At 50.4% G+C, this 14,463-nt stretch overlaps 7 protein-coding genes across 7 annotated transcripts; 4 read left to right on the top strand and 3 right to left on the bottom strand.

Annotated features, from left to right (window-relative positions):
• The first annotated feature begins 344 nt into the window (after positions 1–344).
• Positions 345–2,140, top strand: SIT4 (sporulation-induced protein). The gene is made up of 4 exons (XM_024908279.2): positions 345–604; positions 704–1,121; positions 1,202–1,631; positions 1,710–2,140. Exons 1-4 carry the CDS (start codon positions 454–456, stop codon positions 1,899–1,901), a joined length of 1,191 nt encoding a protein of 396 aa, XP_024759634.1. The 5' UTR covers positions 345–453; the 3' UTR covers positions 1,902–2,140.
• A 191-nt stretch (positions 2,141–2,331) lies between these two features.
• TrAFT101_005003 (uncharacterized protein) lies at positions 2,332–3,685 on the top strand. The gene has a single exon (XM_024910656.2). The coding sequence runs from the start codon at positions 2,429–2,431 to the stop codon at positions 3,653–3,655; it is 1,227 nt and encodes a 408-aa protein (XP_024759633.1). The 5' UTR covers positions 2,332–2,428; the 3' UTR covers positions 3,656–3,685.
• Positions 3,509–4,659, bottom strand: TrAFT101_005004 (uncharacterized protein). Its single transcript, XM_024909907.2, has 2 exons — positions 4,370–4,659; positions 3,509–4,290 (listed from the first exon to the last, which is right to left on the bottom strand). Exons 1-2 carry the CDS (start codon positions 4,482–4,484, stop codon positions 3,806–3,808), a joined length of 600 nt encoding a protein of 199 aa, XP_024759632.1. The 5' UTR covers positions 4,485–4,659; the 3' UTR covers positions 3,509–3,805.
• Positions 4,660–5,047: 388 nt separating this feature from the next.
• Positions 5,048–7,024, top strand: TrAFT101_005005 (uncharacterized protein). The gene is made up of 2 exons (XM_024904010.2): positions 5,048–5,361; positions 5,426–7,024. The coding sequence occupies exons 1-2, from the start codon at positions 5,180–5,182 to the stop codon at positions 6,384–6,386; spliced, it is 1,143 nt and encodes a 380-aa protein (XP_024759631.1). The 5' UTR covers positions 5,048–5,179; the 3' UTR covers positions 6,387–7,024.
• On the bottom strand, positions 6,397–7,963 carry TrAFT101_005006 (uncharacterized protein). Its single transcript, XM_024909906.2, has 3 exons — positions 7,474–7,963; positions 7,033–7,363; positions 6,397–6,962 (listed from the first exon to the last, which is right to left on the bottom strand). The coding sequence occupies exons 1-3, from the start codon at positions 7,556–7,558 to the stop codon at positions 6,506–6,508; spliced, it is 873 nt and encodes a 290-aa protein (XP_024759630.1). The 5' UTR covers positions 7,559–7,963; the 3' UTR covers positions 6,397–6,505.
• A 2,869-nt stretch (positions 7,964–10,832) lies between these two features.
• On the top strand, positions 10,833–12,803 carry TrAFT101_005007 (uncharacterized protein). The gene is made up of 3 exons (XM_066127351.1): positions 10,833–11,134; positions 11,190–11,223; positions 11,282–12,803. Exons 1-3 carry the CDS (start codon positions 10,900–10,902, stop codon positions 12,516–12,518), a joined length of 1,506 nt encoding a protein of 501 aa, XP_065983462.1. The 5' UTR covers positions 10,833–10,899; the 3' UTR covers positions 12,519–12,803.
• TrAFT101_005008 (uncharacterized protein) lies at positions 12,762–14,456 on the bottom strand. The gene is made up of 3 exons (XM_024908278.2): positions 14,122–14,456; positions 14,010–14,030; positions 12,762–13,850 (listed from the first exon to the last, which is right to left on the bottom strand). The coding sequence occupies exons 1-3, from the start codon at positions 14,141–14,143 to the stop codon at positions 12,847–12,849; spliced, it is 1,047 nt and encodes a 348-aa protein (XP_024759627.2). The 5' UTR covers positions 14,144–14,456; the 3' UTR covers positions 12,762–12,846.
• Positions 14,457–14,463: the final 7 nt, after the last annotated feature.

A 14,463-nucleotide genomic window follows, 5' to 3' on the forward strand; every position in this document is an offset into this window, starting at 1 on the left:
GCCGCCTTTTCTGTTGGCAGGTCGTTGCATACGTAAGACATGTTGGAAATAAGAGCGTGAATAGACTCATTTAGACTGCTATTTTGTGTAGAGTAAATAATAACGAATAGGTTTTAACATACTCTTGTTATTGATAACGGGCATCTATATCAGACGGCTTTACTTGGGTACTAAGATTAACGATAAGCGCAGCGGCAGTCATCACAGCATACCTAGCAGGCGCTACAGCGAGCGCACAGGCCCCTCCGAGAAAGATCCGGCGCCTGCCTCCCGCTGAAGCGCAGCCCCTGGCGCCTGAAACCACAAGCGTTGAGAGGCCAACCCCACCAAGCGAAGCCCTCAATCGCCGTCATCTCAGGCCCGCTGATAAAGCATCATCCCTTCCACGCACTGGCACCGCGTTGGGCTGAATCAACCCAGCCGTTGCGCCGTTGCCATTTTTCGATCCCCAAGATGGCGGCAAACGTACCTCGACCCGGCCCTGCCAACCTGGGGCCCAATGCCGGCCTGGACGAGTGGCTGGAGGAGGCCAAGCAGTGCCACTATCTGCCTGAGCGAGCCATGAAGGAGCTGTGCGAAAAGGTCAAGGAAATCTTGATGGAGGGTACGCAGCCCATCACCTGCAACTGACCTTTGGCGACCCCCTCGCTGGAAGTAGGCGAGATGGAAGAACATGGAGGCGCTGACATGATGAGTCCCGCAGAGTCCAACATCCAGCCCGTCTGCACACCCGTCACCGTATGCGGCGACATCCACGGCCAGTTTTACGACTTGCTCGAGCTTTTCCGCGTTGCTGGTGGCATGCCGGGCGAGACTGACGTGCAGGCGCCGAAGTCCATGACCGCGGTCATCACATCGGAGGACATCGAGCCCCCAACCGAAATCACAAACCCGAAGCTGAGGAAGAAGCTAAAGTCCCCCGGAGGCGGGGCCGGCTCGGGTGACGCTGATGAAGACGAGGATGGAGAGGAAGAGCAGCAGGGAGGCAACGACGTGCCCGCGGTCAATACAGTTACGTCTTCGCAGAGCGCCGAGACTCGCTTCGTATTTCTTGGAGACTACGTGGACAGAGGATACTTTAGCTTGGAGGCGTTCACATTGCTCATGTGCTTGAAAGCAAAGTACGATACCATCAACGCCTTTTGTTCTGCTCTTTCTCAGCCCAGGGTTCCCCTTAGTGCTGATACTAACACCGGTATAGATACCCAGACCGCATTGTCCTCGTCAGAGGTAACCACGAATCGCGCCAAATCACACAAGTGTACGGCTTCTACGAAGAGTGCCAGCAAAAATACGGCAACGCATCCGTCTGGAAGGCATGCTGTCACGTTTTTGACTTCCTTGTTCTCGCCGCCATTGTCGACGGAGAGCTTCTCTGCGTCCATGGCGGCTTGAGCCCCGAGATTCGAACTATAGATCAGATTCGAGTCGTCGCACGTGCCCAGGAGATTCCTCATGAAGGTGCTTTCTGCGATCTTGTATGGTCAGATCCTGACGACATAGATACGTGGGCAGTGAGCCCAAGAGGAGCGGGGTGGTTGTTTGGAGATAAAGTTGCTACAGAGTTTAACCACGTCAACGGCTTGAAGTTGATTGCGAGAGCGCATCAACTTGTAAACGAGGGGTACAAAGTGAGTTTGACCCTTGCCTACTTTTTTTTCTCTTCTTCTTTAAGCCCTTTATGAGGCTGCTAATGCTCTGGAACCTAGTATCATTTCGACGAGAATTCTGTCGTAACAGTATGGTCAGCTCCCAACTACTGCTACCGATGCGGCAATGTCGCATCAATAATGACGGTGGACAATGATTTGGCTCCCAAGTTTAGCATATTCTCTGCTGTGCCAGATGACCAGAGACATGTGCCCGCAAGTAGGAGATCGCCGGGCGACTACTTTTTGTGATTGGGTAGACTATGAAGATAAGCGAATCGTGAAGAGAGTACAGAGTATACCTTAGATTGGGTTGAGCTGGGTTGGTTTTTTTGCATGTAAACTAGCACACGGGTTGAGATATCCATGAATTTGAAGAATCGACAATGCATTAGGATTATAGGTAGGATGGGCCGGGGATCTGGCTAGCGGAAACGAATAGCAGCGATAAAGTCTATTAGAAATAAAATAAAAAAAAAATTGATAAAGAAATTTTATATTGCCTGTTATTGTTTTGGTGATTTAAACTGGTCCGACTATTTAGAAGCTGGTGGTGCGAAGCTACGCTCATAATACTGCGAGCTAGCACAATGAAAAGTGTAGATGAGCAGGTAAAAACTCAGCTTTCTGAATATTTTCTTCTTCCGTTCCCTTCCACCACACCGATCACACCTACAGACTGACATTCCTAATGCAAATTTGCAAAGAAGAAAAGTCTTGATATATGCCAACTTAAAACTATATTTCGAAACACGCACCATATTTCAGTTTTCAAATCAATGGCGGCTCGGCAGTTGGACGACAAAAAGTCTCACAGAAAGCCCAAGTCACGCTCTCGGCCTGTCAACCCTATCGCTGCGGCAATACAAAGCTGGATCCCTGCAGCACTTCCTCCGTTAGAGTCTGGCGACCAGGATTTACGAAATGAGAGTCTTATAAACTCTGCGCCTAAACGGTTTACGATTTACGAGCCTCTCGCCTTACTCCCGACTGGCAGCTTCACAAGCGAAGCGTGGACCTCTATCTTACGGACCTGCGATGAAGCTGCCTGTAATTCACTATGGCAATCCATCTTGCAGGAGATTTCGAAGGCTGGGCAAGGAGTTGTGACGCATCTAGCTGTTAATGAGGGTATACCGCTGCACAAGGATGGAGAAGACAATGAGAATGTGCGAAGAAGCCCAAGCGGGCTGAGGATGCTCTTTGGAGATTTTGGATCTTGGGAAGGCGTGGGCGAGAATCCTACAAAGAGCGATTTTGAAAACGCCTTTTGGGTTAGGACGAAGCAAAACGGCATATTCCAGACGTGGGCGCCGAGATGGACCATGTTTTCTCGTGGCAACGTCAAGGAAAAGGCAAGGGTGCTGGGATTCAAGCGTCCTATGGCCAAGGGAAGGGAAAACCAAAAAGAGGACAACAGCTGGGCGGTTGATCTGTATGCCGGCATTGGATACTTTGTGTTTTCTTATGCGGCTCTGGGAATGAGGGTTTTGTGCTGGGAGATTAATCCCTGGAGCGTCGAGGGTCTTCGACGAGGTGCTTTGGCTAACAAGTGGAGTGTCAAAGTTATTGAGGGGGATGATTTGTTACTACCAGTGGAACAGCTCCTGGCTGGAGGTGAAAGGATTATTGTCTTTCTAGAGAGCAATGAAAAGGCACAGGGACGGATTGGAGAGATACAGGAGACGGGGCTTGCTAGGAACATTGAGCACGTCAATTGCGGGTTCTTACCCACGAGTGAGCCGGTCTGGAAAAGCGCCTGGGAAGTGACAAAGCTGGCTCCGGAAGCATGGCTACATTTGCACGAGAATGTCGGTGTTGGTGACATCGAATCCCGGCGAGGATCAATTCAAGGGGCCTTTGAGACGTGGGCTGTTTCGGGGGCAAGTTCTAGGACTCCAAAGGTCGAGCACGTTGAGCAGGTCAAGACGTTTGCGCCGGGGGTTTGGCATTGCGTCTTTGACGTTCGTATTACAGGCGGTAGTATATCTAATAATGGTACATGAACAGTATGATTACATCAACTTCGTATCCTGGCATCGTCATCTCTCATATAAATTTCAAATTTCCTCAGTCCCTTCCCAGCATCGTTGGAAGAATCACACAATCTCGATAATGTGTGTCCACTTCAGACCATCTCTTCTCTCATTTCTTTTTTAATTGACCCGCAGAAATTTCTTGGGGATATTCTCCTCTATGATGGCCATTTGGTCCATCTTCTCCAGCTTCTCCTCCTCCTCTTCCATCTGCTCATGTTTCCGGAAGTGCTCAATGTCTTCCGGATGATTCAAATCTTCCAGCTTGGAGTTCTCGTCGTGATACTTCTCCCAGTGGTGAATCTCATATTCGTATTCGTCGTCGCCGTGGTGGCCGGGACCTGTGCCCATGTCCGGAAGCGTCTTGCCTTGTGAGATGTAGTCTGTCCATTCGTCGCGGCTGACGACACCGTCACGATTCAGGTCCATGAGGTCGAGGAGCTGGCGCAAGATGTCATCGCGGCGCTCCCAGGAGACGTGCCTGTTGGATTCGTCCATGAGGCCGTAGGTGCGGAGGAGCTCTTCGCCTTTCCAGTAGCCGTCGCTGTCGTAGTCGTGGAGAGAGAAAAAGGAGGCCGCGTCCCAGCCGTCAGCGTGATGCTCCTCTGTGGGCAAGTCTCTCTGTTAGGAATATGACACGAGATATAACCATTCAAATGATCCGGATGTGTCTGAAAAGCTTACCAGCCATGTGTTTTGTCATCCAGTTGGCGTTTGCATCGACAATTGGCTTCTGGGAGTGGGAGCCATGGGCAATGGCCAGGCCCGCAATGGCAGAGCAGAGGAGGAACGATCTCATGGTGTCGCGCAAGAGGGAGAATGAATTAACTGAGAAGACTGTGAAAGAGGGAGATGCTGAGATACAATGCGACAAGACGCGATGCAATGCAAAGGGCGGCGCAACGGATATGCTGTTCTTCCTTGAATGTCAATGGGAGGACGTTGAGTGGAGGAGTGGCCACCACAGTTATGGAGTACTACTGCCGTACTCTACAGAGCCACAGTGATAGCGGCGTCACTAACGGCGGTGACTGTAGGCCCTGGCTTTAGCGGCGGGGGTGGTCGCAAACAGGGGAGCGCCCACTAAAGCTTGTACATGGTTGCCGGATTAGGCTTATCTAGAATGGATGCGAAACCATGTTAACATTGTCATTAAGTGCTTTGCAACGTCGTATTAGGTACCACTTGATTAGCTTCTACAAGAATGAGAGGAATACGGTAGAGCTGGCACATAGTAATAAACAATCGGTGTAAAGCAATCCTTGAAGCGTTAACGTGGCAGTCCTCTTATGTTCCGTACCTGGCCAATGCCAACAGGCCGACTATATCAGCTGAACCCCGTGATCTCGCGTTTCCCGCCGTGCCCCGCCTCGCGTCTCTCTTCTAAGGCAGATCCAAACTAACATCGAGTAAGAGAGAGCTTGTTCCAAAGCGAGCCCTCGAGTATTGCGTTTCTGCACCCCATAATAACCAACATCGGCGCAATAATAAAAGATGAGCAAGCAAGTCGAGCTCGCTCTCGTCTCGTTGATGCCAACGTATGGCTCCGATCTCCCCACAACCCTAGTCGAGTCTGCCAGCTCCCTGCTGGCGCAGTCTCGACATCTAGCCAGCACATTGAAAAGCGACGAGGAGATTGCCCGTCTCTATGCCTGTGCCCACATTGCCTGCAACCGGTAACTAGCATCTGTTGGACCCCTTGTGAGATTCTTGGCGGCTAATCAGCTGCAATCGCGATAGACTCAAGATTACTCTAGACCTCCCGACAATTGAGCCACGGCCGCCGATCCCGCCCCGAGTATACAAGCGATTATATGCACATCTTGACAATATCCTTCCCAACCCATCAGCAAGCGGGCGTAGAACGCGAAATGCAAGCTCTAGACAGCGAGATGCCGGGGAATCGCCAGCATCTTCACAATCACGGCCTCTTCCTTCACGGCCTGAACCTAGCAAGGACAGCAGTCTTGCCCAATTCAGGAAAAAATCCGGCTTAGATACGAAAACAGCACTAAAATCAGACCGACAAGCACATTCAAGCGTTAGAGAGTCAGATATATACCCCTGGGTTCAGCCCGTTATCCGACACCTATGCGCTGAGCCTGGACACAAGAAACTTGCCCCCTCAATGCTGGCAGGCATGGAATCGATTTTACTACCTGGAGGGCGGAAAACAAAGGATGAGTGGGCATTGGAGCACGCAACTGCGTTATGCGCAGCTGTTATCTTCTTTGTTGCAATGCGGGTTAGGGATGTGGACCAAGATGAAGCTATCCAGCCTGAAAACTATGTCCCTACCCGCGCCGAGATTCTGGGGCAGCTGGATCGAGCACGTCAAGGCGTCACAGTCAAAGGGTTAGGGCCGGATACCCTTTGGGAAGGCTGGGTCGATATTACCGACGATGACTTTGATGCTGCGGTATCAAGAGTCCGCGAAAACGGTTGGCTTGAGGCCGATTGGTATGACGGCATTGCAGACGTCATCAGTATGAGCCTCCAACAGAATGACAACGTGACTGAGTATGAGGAGGGGACGTTGCAAGTCCAACAGCAGAGAGCAGATACCATGTTCCAAGAGAAGTATGATTACTTGAGTGAAAGCCGTAGAGCCGAGTACGAGACGTGGAAGACCACCATTTTAGGGCGGATTTCAGCGCTGTCTGCGTCTATAGAGGCCGGTGGAGGAGATGATACCCAATGAGCAGTTCAAAACGGCAACTGATTATCAACATTAAGATGGCAAGATGATTATATACAGAATTTCCTACCTCGATATAATGTACATGCACTCCGTAACCAACTGCATTCTGCGCAGGTCCACTAGGCCAGTTTGCCTGGGACAAAGGGGTGTCCTGCACTCAGTCCTCCGTCGACAGCCCAAGCCTGTCCATTTATATAGCTGGACTCATCACTGCCCAGGAATAGCACTACACGGGCAACCTCATCAGCATGGCCACCCCGCCTTGTCGGGTTAAGCTGGCCAATCTTTTTCTCATTGCCGCGGGCGCGCGCAGCTTCGTACACGGGCGCGGTCATGCCCGTCTCAATGATGCCGGGGCAGATGGCATTTATGCGGACACCAGTGCCCGTAAGCTGGTAGGACATTGTCTGGGCGAGGGAGACAACCGCAGCTTTGGAGGATGAGTAAGGGGTGCTGCCGGCGTTGGAGCGCAGGCCGGCAACAGAGGCGGTACCAATGATGCTTCCGCTGGGCTTGGGTTTCTGTGGAGATGTCTTCTTCATTGCTGGGGCGGCATATTTGGTAGCGAGGAAAACACTATTCGTTATCGTTAGTTTCTGGATAACCGTTGATGTCGAAAATTTGATTTTGAGTGAAAGAAACGTACCTTAGAGTGTTGACCTTGTGAACGTTCATGAAATCCTCAGCGCTGATATCAGTAAAGATTACGTTGGGGCCTGTAATTCCGGCATTGGCAAAGAAGACATCCAAGCGACCGTAGCGTTCCATTGCGTCGTCTACAACGGCCTTTACTTTGGCCTCATCCGCGGCATCAAACTGACGCGTCTGAATCTCGACATTGGGATACAGCTGGTTAATTTCCTTCTTGTGAGCCTCAAGGTTTGATGCGTCAAAATCGCACAGGTAGATTGCTCGGGCGCCGCTCTCGGCAAACTGATGAGCTGTGGCGCGGCCAATGCCAAGGGCAGAGTTGGCGCCTACAATGGAGATGTTAGAACAGCGCTTAGAATTGAGCTTGTCATACCTCCACTTGACGGGGTATTTTGGACTTCTCTGCAAGGGGATCTTGGAGTGGGACGTTACGTGCCGGTGATGATGACGACCTTGTCTTGAGCTCGAGGCTTGCTGGATCCGGCCGCAACCTTGGCAATGGGAGGGAGCTGAGAGGACATGGTGTGTGAGAAGAGGTGGTACAAAAGACGGTGGGTGGCTGTGGCTGCGTGTGATTTTATCCGATGCAGTTGACCGTGTCGGAGCAGATTGAGGGGACAGTGAGATGAAATACGAAGTATATCTTAAAAATATTCGACGGACGAAGGCTGGACTGCGGCTCTAAAAAGAAGTAAGATGTGAGAAAAGTTTACACGGTAATAGGCAACGATGCTGCATAGAAGCTCGCTATAAGCTGATATCCATATCCGGGGAACAGCGAGACTCCGCCTAGGTGCCGAGGCACAGCCATTGGCGCGCCGAGGACTAAGGCTGGCTGGGCGAGATTCGGTGTGGAGCTTGGATTCCCCCCGCATGTTTAAACGGTCTGCAAGGATCAGATCTTGCGATGGTAGTGGGGAGCGAGGCCCCGAAATACGTGCCTTTGCTTTTGTCTAAAGTTGGAGTTGGGATAAGGAATTAGGGGCGAGACCTGTTGTTCTCTTTAGGTAGAGTACTATGTAGAGCATCAGCCTCAGGCACCTACAAGAAGTACCTCTGTAACAGTTGTAGGTCCACCGTCTCGGACCTGCGCAAATCGAGAACTATGTCATTCATTCATTCATTCATTCTCGTTCCACACCTCCATCTAGGGACGAATGCACTGAGCTGGATTTATGTCCCAGATACGAGATGGCCGGGTCTGAGAAGCATAAGCCATTGATCCATCGGCTGGGCGCCCAATTGGCTCCTTGAGGGGCCAATGGTACATAACAATCTGCAACGCCGTCTCTCTCATTGGATTCTCACAGCTACTCACTTACAAAGTACAGCCTCTTCATGCAAGGGCGACTCATGTCCCCATCGCTCCAATCATGTTCATCTTCTGCGAGCTCAGCTGACCAGGCTCTTCTAGGATGAGCATCCAGACACCGATCCCGTATTGAGCTTTCGCTGGGGTTTACAGCATATACTCCAAGCTAGCGCTGTGCTCGTCTTGCTGCAGCTACACCCTTTAGAAGCCCAATATCTGTTCTCAGGCTCTTTTCACATCTTTTGCCACACCGCTGGAGGATTGTGATTGTGCACCCCGGTGGCGGTTCCATGCATAGGCCTGTGACTCGGTCGCGTAAGCCAAGCTCTGTATACGGACGCCTTGCATCGTTCCTTGGGACCACGGCATGAGAGTGCCAGCTCTTCCAGGGTATATCTCCGCCCATATTCAGCCAGTCCTTTTGATAAAGAAGCCGTATTTGATTCGGTTTCCAACAGAGTGAGCTAGGAAAAACTAGCCGAAGACGTCACATGTGTTCTTCTTCTCCTTCTCTTCCTCTTCCGCTTTGGTCATCATAGTGCAAGGAAGCTTCCTTAGCTGAAACCTCAAAAGGTCTCCCTCTATTGCTAACGAGTGGTGAATGCTAGTTGAACGAATACGAAGTTTGCCATGACTAGCTGAGAGCTTTTTTGTCAACTTGTGTATACCAGCACGCAAATTTTGGGATCCCCACGACACTATCTCGGCCGTTTGGGCGGCTACACCCCTACACAATAAACTTGCGTCTCCCCCCAATTTGTCCTCGGTGGTGTTGGATAAAGCAGAGTTTTTAGGGACGAGAATGGATTATGGTGGCCATCCTGTACACAGTTTGGTTCCACCATTCCTCGCTATCTCTTCTATTTTTCGGTGATCGGTGATACCTTACCTCTTCCCCTCCCTCTATCACTACCCTTAACACGACCTTGGCAGCATTTTATTTGCATTATCTCTAGGCCAAGTAGCTTCTATCTTGCTGCCAAGGTGTAGCCGCATATGAAGCATTACTTGTCATTAATTTTTATGAACAACTGTAACGAAATTGGAGCGAGCACACCCTGTTAGTCCTTGTTTGCTAGGCTTCGCCTATGCCCGAGACTATTGACCAATGCCTGCCTGCTTATCGCAAACAATGATTATACAAGAACTTGGGACATTACGAATCGCATGGCTAACCTTGTCCTACGTCCTACCGCCAACGGATATCTTTTTCTTTTCTTCTATCTCTCGATCAAGAGGAAGAGGTCTAGATGTTGCTCAATTTTTCTTAATTTTGACGTCATTGTGACTTTCATTCAAAAGTTCTGGGGGGAGGGGGGGTTAGGAAACCCAACATTGCATCAAACAAGACCGTATTCTTTCGTTTGATGATTCAATTCTTGATTTATAGTGAATGAGAGAATGCTATTGGCTGGGTTGAGAAAACCCCTCTGCCTGGCGTCGCCTGATTTGAGAAGTAGCGCCAGGGCAAACCCAAGCTCGACTGAATTTATGTTGTACAGGCTTGCTACCAGGCCATTGGGCACCACTGTTACGTGGCATTTTCAGCCCTAGAACAGACCAAAGCGCTTATTTTCAAAAATGGAAGATGCTCAGATTTATCATGGAACAAAACAGTGTAACGTGTTTGCCCTGGGATTACCACGCTGAAATCACAAAACAATTCATTTGATGAAGAGTCAAAAGAATGGGAGGCTGCTGGCTACAGGGCTGTTTGTGTCCTCGGATCTCTGTTTCTCCCATGTAGGCTCCGATCTTCCACGAGGAAGCCATGAGACAGCAGGGGCCCAGAAAGCCACTAGGAAGCAATCATCCGTTGCAGCGGTCGTTTTCCCTACGGGATGGTTCCACGATACACAAGTTCTTGGAAGCGAGCTGATGCTGAAGAGTCTACGGCTCGACCAGGCTGTGGCTCCCTGGCCACACTCCTCTCCACCAACGAAATCCAAGAGAGTATCTGTATGGCTTCCACTCCGGCATTAGCGTCGTTACCGTACCCGACGGCCTCCGAAGCCCATGAACGCTATTGAGCTCTTACAATGCAATCATATCCAAGCGGCTTCGCCTCCAGTCCGAAGCTCATACGAGGCCATCTCATCGGGAACGGTACGCCGCAGACCTGTGTGAGACCCACCTGCATATGGCCCGTCTGCTGCTCGTCCATTTCGGGGTTGAACTTCTCTCTATCCCTTGCCAAAAGTCCATGGGCCATCCTCGCACTTGTATTTCCCTCTTGTACCGATTATTCAACATGTCCGGGGTATATAGTAGGCGTGCGAGCCTCTCGAGGCCATGTAACACCTTGACCCTCTGCAATTCATGCTGCTGAGCTTCTCTCACATTCACTGCAAGCTTACAGAATGACTTAATATTTTGTTCGTCTTTTCCCTATACAATATACGGCACTTGTCTTTTATACGACATTGTTTCAAGACTTTCTCTTTATCACCTGTTTTTTGTTACTTGGTATTTAACTGATGACTTAACGACAAGATCCACTACTGCGAGACTCATATAGATAAAACTCAAAAGGTTCAAAGACGAGATACCATGGACAAAGCTAAATGCACTGACGACTCTCATGCTACTCGAGATAGTCCTACTTGTTCCGCTGAATGCCAAGCGCAGCTTTTGACGTCTCTGGCATCTAGTGACGAGGCGCTTAAGACAGCGTGTCTGACGCTCTCAGATAGACACAGATGTGGTCGAGATGACTTTTATATTCCTTATTATTGTGGCTCACAATTATGCACAATTAATGGCAAAAGAGATGCTGATCAACAATGTGCGTCAAATACATAAAGGGGAATGCACACTTACCGATTTAACTCTTGTGTTAGCAATCATAAGTCGGCTCATCAGCTCCTGTGAAAGGTAGTATACAATTATATGCCATATATGGTAACGACACGCTCACTAACGGGGATTATAGTAGTGGGTTGATCAACTTGGCACTACTTGATCAAGATCGCGATATCTTAGGCGCTCTCCTGGATGAACATGAACCCATTCATCGACAACAGAGGTTTTCAACTACACCAGCCGTGGCTTTCCCAGCTGCAACTGCGTCAGGATTCCCCGAAGAAGGGTTCCATACTATCACAATTAAGACAAGCTTTTCTTCTATTCCCTCCATAGTACACGATTTAACCGCGTCAGGCCTCTCTGCTACTCATCTGGCTATCTCAGTAGAGAGCTCAAAGTACCAACATCATCAGAGGTCCACAGTCGCAAACCAAGTGTCCTCCACCACGAAAGTCACCATTGGTGTATCCGTCATGGTCGGAGTTCTCGTCATTATTGGCTTCATAGGGTGGCACCTGAGGATGAAGATACGCTTTCGCAACAAAAAACGAATAAGTCGTCCCATTAAGCCCATCAGCCCTCCCGCTACGCCGCTCATATCGCCATCGAGCTCACATGCCGCACCACCAAAGGCCCCATTGACGCCGCCTGCACGACTACAAGAGCGCCGTTTCTTGCTTCCAAGGGCATTGAGTCTTCGTCGTAACAATCAGCGTCGTCGATCTGATGGTCCATCTTCACAGGATAAGGTCGGGATGCCATTGGCGCCGCTTTCGCCTCTGTCAACCTCCAACGCGAGACGAAGCCCTGAAGAAGGCGAGCACCAGGGTATAACGTCAACGACATCGATTTCAATGACAAAGTCTCCGGCCAGGCCGCCTAGGGACGACAATCCATCAGAAACTAGCATTTCCAGCGTCTTCAGTCATGTTGGCACTGTTAGAGCTGCATCGAATGTATCCATTGGCTCGGCGCAAAATAAGTACAGCAGTGCCACGGTTACCGAACTCCCAAGGCCGCCACTGCGTGTATATGAGGCACCGCCGGCGGTTGGTCGCTTGACAAGCCCTGGGCCGCCTCCCACTCGGGCGCTACCGAGTCTTCCTTTGGATGGTCGGACAAGTCCCTTGAAGTCGCCTCTATCACCTACCAGTCCGACGCGAAGAGGTTCGCCGAGCATCGCATCTATATCGGGATCGTCTGTTAGTGTAAGTGAAGGTAACGGAGATTCTCAAAGGGTGTGGGAAGGAAATAGTCACAGTGACTTGAGGGGATCGGTAGAGGTGGCTTTGCAGTCACCGAGGAGGGTGAGGCATGTGAGGAGCCCGTTATTGAATGAAGTTCGTTTAGACAAGGTGTTGTGAATTTTACTTGGATGAAGGGGCGGATTGGAAAAGAAGAAAGGAGGATACGATGATATATCAAAGCCGTGGGGTAGTCCAACACGAGCGGCCACAGGCTTTTCCTCGTGGCGAGCAGGATGTCTAACCACGAGATTGCAAAGATCATCCATGAGAACATAAGCATGGAGTTTATACGGTGGGTAGGAGGATTAAGAGAAGGAATACTTGAAGAGGTAAGTCGACTTATACAATGAGCTTGAAGATAGACAGACATAATCCTTTCGATTGATAACTTAACTATGTTGCTCTATGTCATAAGTTCTTTTTGTCTTTTTCATGTTTGTTAAATCTAAATGCCCTTGTCCTTCAATGAGCTGACAGTATCAACCATGCTCTTCTCGATAGGGATCCAGTCAATCTTGAGCAGCTTGTTGGTCTCATCGCAGTTCCACTTGTACGCCTTGGTCTCATCAACGTGCTCTCCGCCCTTGACTTCCGGGCCGGGCAGCCTCTCCGCAAACTCGGGGAAATTGTCACGGATGATCTTTGCAATCTCGTGGTTAGACGTCCTGCTCGCCACGGGGAACAGCCTGTGGCCGCTCGCCTCGGGCAGCTCCAGGGCCTTGATGTGCGCCTCGGCGGTGTCGCGCACGTCAATGTACAGGTCGACGGCGCCGGTCTCTGGGATCTCCGTCTTCCACTTGCCGCGCAGCAGATCGGCAATGCGCTCGTTGGAGGCGTTGATGGCGTCGACCGACGCGAGGCTGTGGGCTACGGGCCCGAGGACCAAGGGCGGGTTGACCGTGACGAGGTCGAAGTTTGGCTTCTCGTTCTTGACAAAGGCCCAGGCCAGGCGCTCGGACTCGACCTTTGAGACGTGGTAGCCCGTGGCGATGGACCGGTTGGCGTCCTTGACCGTGTCCGGGTTCCACGAGGACTCCGAGAAGGTGGTGTTTGGGTCTGTGAAGTGCTCCTCCGAGAGGATGGCGGCGAAGGAGGATGTGATGACGACGCGCTTGACCAACGGCGCGGACCGCTTGACGGCCTCGAGGATGCCCCGCGTGCCGTTGAGTGCGGGGGTGATGATCTCCTTTTGGGCGTCTGTGAAGGTGAAGAATAAGGGGCTGGCTGTGTGGATCACGTATTCGAGGTCGCCGTCGGGGCCGGAGGCGATCTTGGCGACGAGGTCGTCAAAGGCGCTGAGGACGGCAATGTCTGGCACGACGGCGACGGAGAGGCGGCCCTTTTCGACGAGGTCTGCGTGGGCTTGTCGGATCAGGTCGGCCTTGCTCTTTGTGCGGACGGTGGTGATGACGGTGTAGTTTTTGGCGAGGAGTTGTTCGAGGATGTGGGCTGTTTGAGGAAGTTAGCTTTTCTTTTCTGTTCTTTTTCCTTTCTTCTCTGTTCTTTTTCTGCTTTGTTTGGGAGAGATTTTCATTTCATATATCTTGTTGAGTAAAGTATATGAGACTGGATGTAGTGAAAAAAGTTGTATTAAGGGATAGGACATACCGGCGATGAAGCCAGAACCACCTGTTTAGTTTCCCCTCATTAGCAAAGTTGTGTTTACAATCACACAGCAAACACCCGCGCAGAAATAAGGATATACGAGCAACAAGCGTACCTGTAAGAAGAACCTTTGTCATTTTGAAGTTTGATCCCTCGTCAAACAGTTCTTCCTTCCTTTTCAAAATTTCACTTCGGCGCAGCGAAGAGTTTCCAGAAGCTAAATTGTTGATATAAAGATGATTTGGTTCAAAAGGCAATGCTTAAGCACATATAATAAAGCGTGGGGGGAACAAAATCCGTATAAAACAAAAGAAGTAAAACAAAATCCCGTCAACCTCTTTCGGAATTGCAAACCCCCTGATTTCAAATCATGCCATTTTTTTTTCCAATTCTTCATAACATTTTGCGTCAAGCCTCGTCATGTAGCATCATCGCGGGGAAAGGGTCTACCAACAAG

Source organism: Trichoderma asperellum, chromosome 3 (assembly GCF_020647865.1).
Source record: "Trichoderma asperellum chromosome 3, complete sequence".
Lineage (NCBI taxonomy): Eukaryota > Fungi > Ascomycota > Sordariomycetes > Hypocreales > Hypocreaceae > Trichoderma > Trichoderma asperellum.

What these genes read in the sequence shown, in the direction of transcription:
- TrAFT101_005006 (XM_024909906.2), bottom strand. Translation starts at nt 7,558, where the DNA reads ATGTCCTCTCAGCTCCCTCCCATTGCCAAGGTTGCGGCCGGATCCAGC. An exon ending in CAAGGTCGTCATCATCACCG is followed by an intron (nt 7,364 to 7,473) that starts GCACGTAACGTC and finishes TCTCCATTGTAG; the next exon opens with GCGCCAACTCTGCCCTTGGC. An exon ending in CACAAGGTCAACACTCTAAG is followed by an intron (nt 6,963 to 7,032) that starts GTACGTTTCTTT and finishes GATAACGAATAG; the next exon opens with TGTTTTCCTCGCTACCAAAT.
- TrAFT101_005004 (XM_024909907.2), bottom strand. Translation starts at nt 4,484, where the DNA reads ATGAGATCGTTCCTCCTCTGCTCTGCCATTGCGGGCCTGGCCATTGCC. An exon ending in GATGACAAAACACATGGCTG is followed by an intron (nt 4,291 to 4,369) that starts GTAAGCTTTTCA and finishes ACTTGCCCACAG; the next exon opens with AGGAGCATCACGCTGACGGC.
- TrAFT101_005007 (XM_066127351.1), top strand. Translation starts at nt 10,900, where the DNA reads ATGGACAAAGCTAAATGCACTGACGACTCTCATGCTACTCGAGATAGT. An exon ending in AAGAGATGCTGATCAACAAT is followed by an intron (nt 11,135 to 11,189) that starts GTGCGTCAAATA and finishes CTCTTGTGTTAG; the next exon opens with CAATCATAAGTCGGCTCATC. An exon ending in CTCATCAGCTCCTGTGAAAG is followed by an intron (nt 11,224 to 11,281) that starts GTAGTATACAAT and finishes CGGGGATTATAG; the next exon opens with TAGTGGGTTGATCAACTTGG.
- SIT4 (XM_024908279.2), top strand. Translation starts at nt 454, where the DNA reads ATGGCGGCAAACGTACCTCGACCCGGCCCTGCCAACCTGGGGCCCAAT. An exon ending in CTCATGTGCTTGAAAGCAAA is followed by an intron (nt 1,122 to 1,201) that starts GTACGATACCAT and finishes ACACCGGTATAG; the next exon opens with ATACCCAGACCGCATTGTCC. An exon ending in TTGTAAACGAGGGGTACAAA is followed by an intron (nt 1,632 to 1,709) that starts GTGAGTTTGACC and finishes TCTGGAACCTAG; the next exon opens with TATCATTTCGACGAGAATTC.
- TrAFT101_005008 (XM_024908278.2), bottom strand. Translation starts at nt 14,143, where the DNA reads ATGACAAAGGTTCTTCTTACAG. An exon ending in GACAAAGGTTCTTCTTACAG is followed by an intron (nt 14,031 to 14,121) that starts GTACGCTTGTTG and finishes GAAACTAAACAG; the next exon opens with GTGGTTCTGGCTTCATCGCC. An exon ending in TGGTTCTGGCTTCATCGCCG is followed by an intron (nt 13,851 to 14,009) that starts GTATGTCCTATC and finishes TTCCTCAAACAG; the next exon opens with CCCACATCCTCGAACAACTC.
- TrAFT101_005005 (XM_024904010.2), top strand. Translation starts at nt 5,180, where the DNA reads ATGAGCAAGCAAGTCGAGCTCGCTCTCGTCTCGTTGATGCCAACGTAT. An exon ending in GCCCACATTGCCTGCAACCG is followed by an intron (nt 5,362 to 5,425) that starts GTAACTAGCATC and finishes CAATCGCGATAG; the next exon opens with ACTCAAGATTACTCTAGACC.
- TrAFT101_005003 (XM_024910656.2), top strand. Translation starts at nt 2,429, where the DNA reads ATGGCGGCTCGGCAGTTGGACGACAAAAAGTCTCACAGAAAGCCCAAG.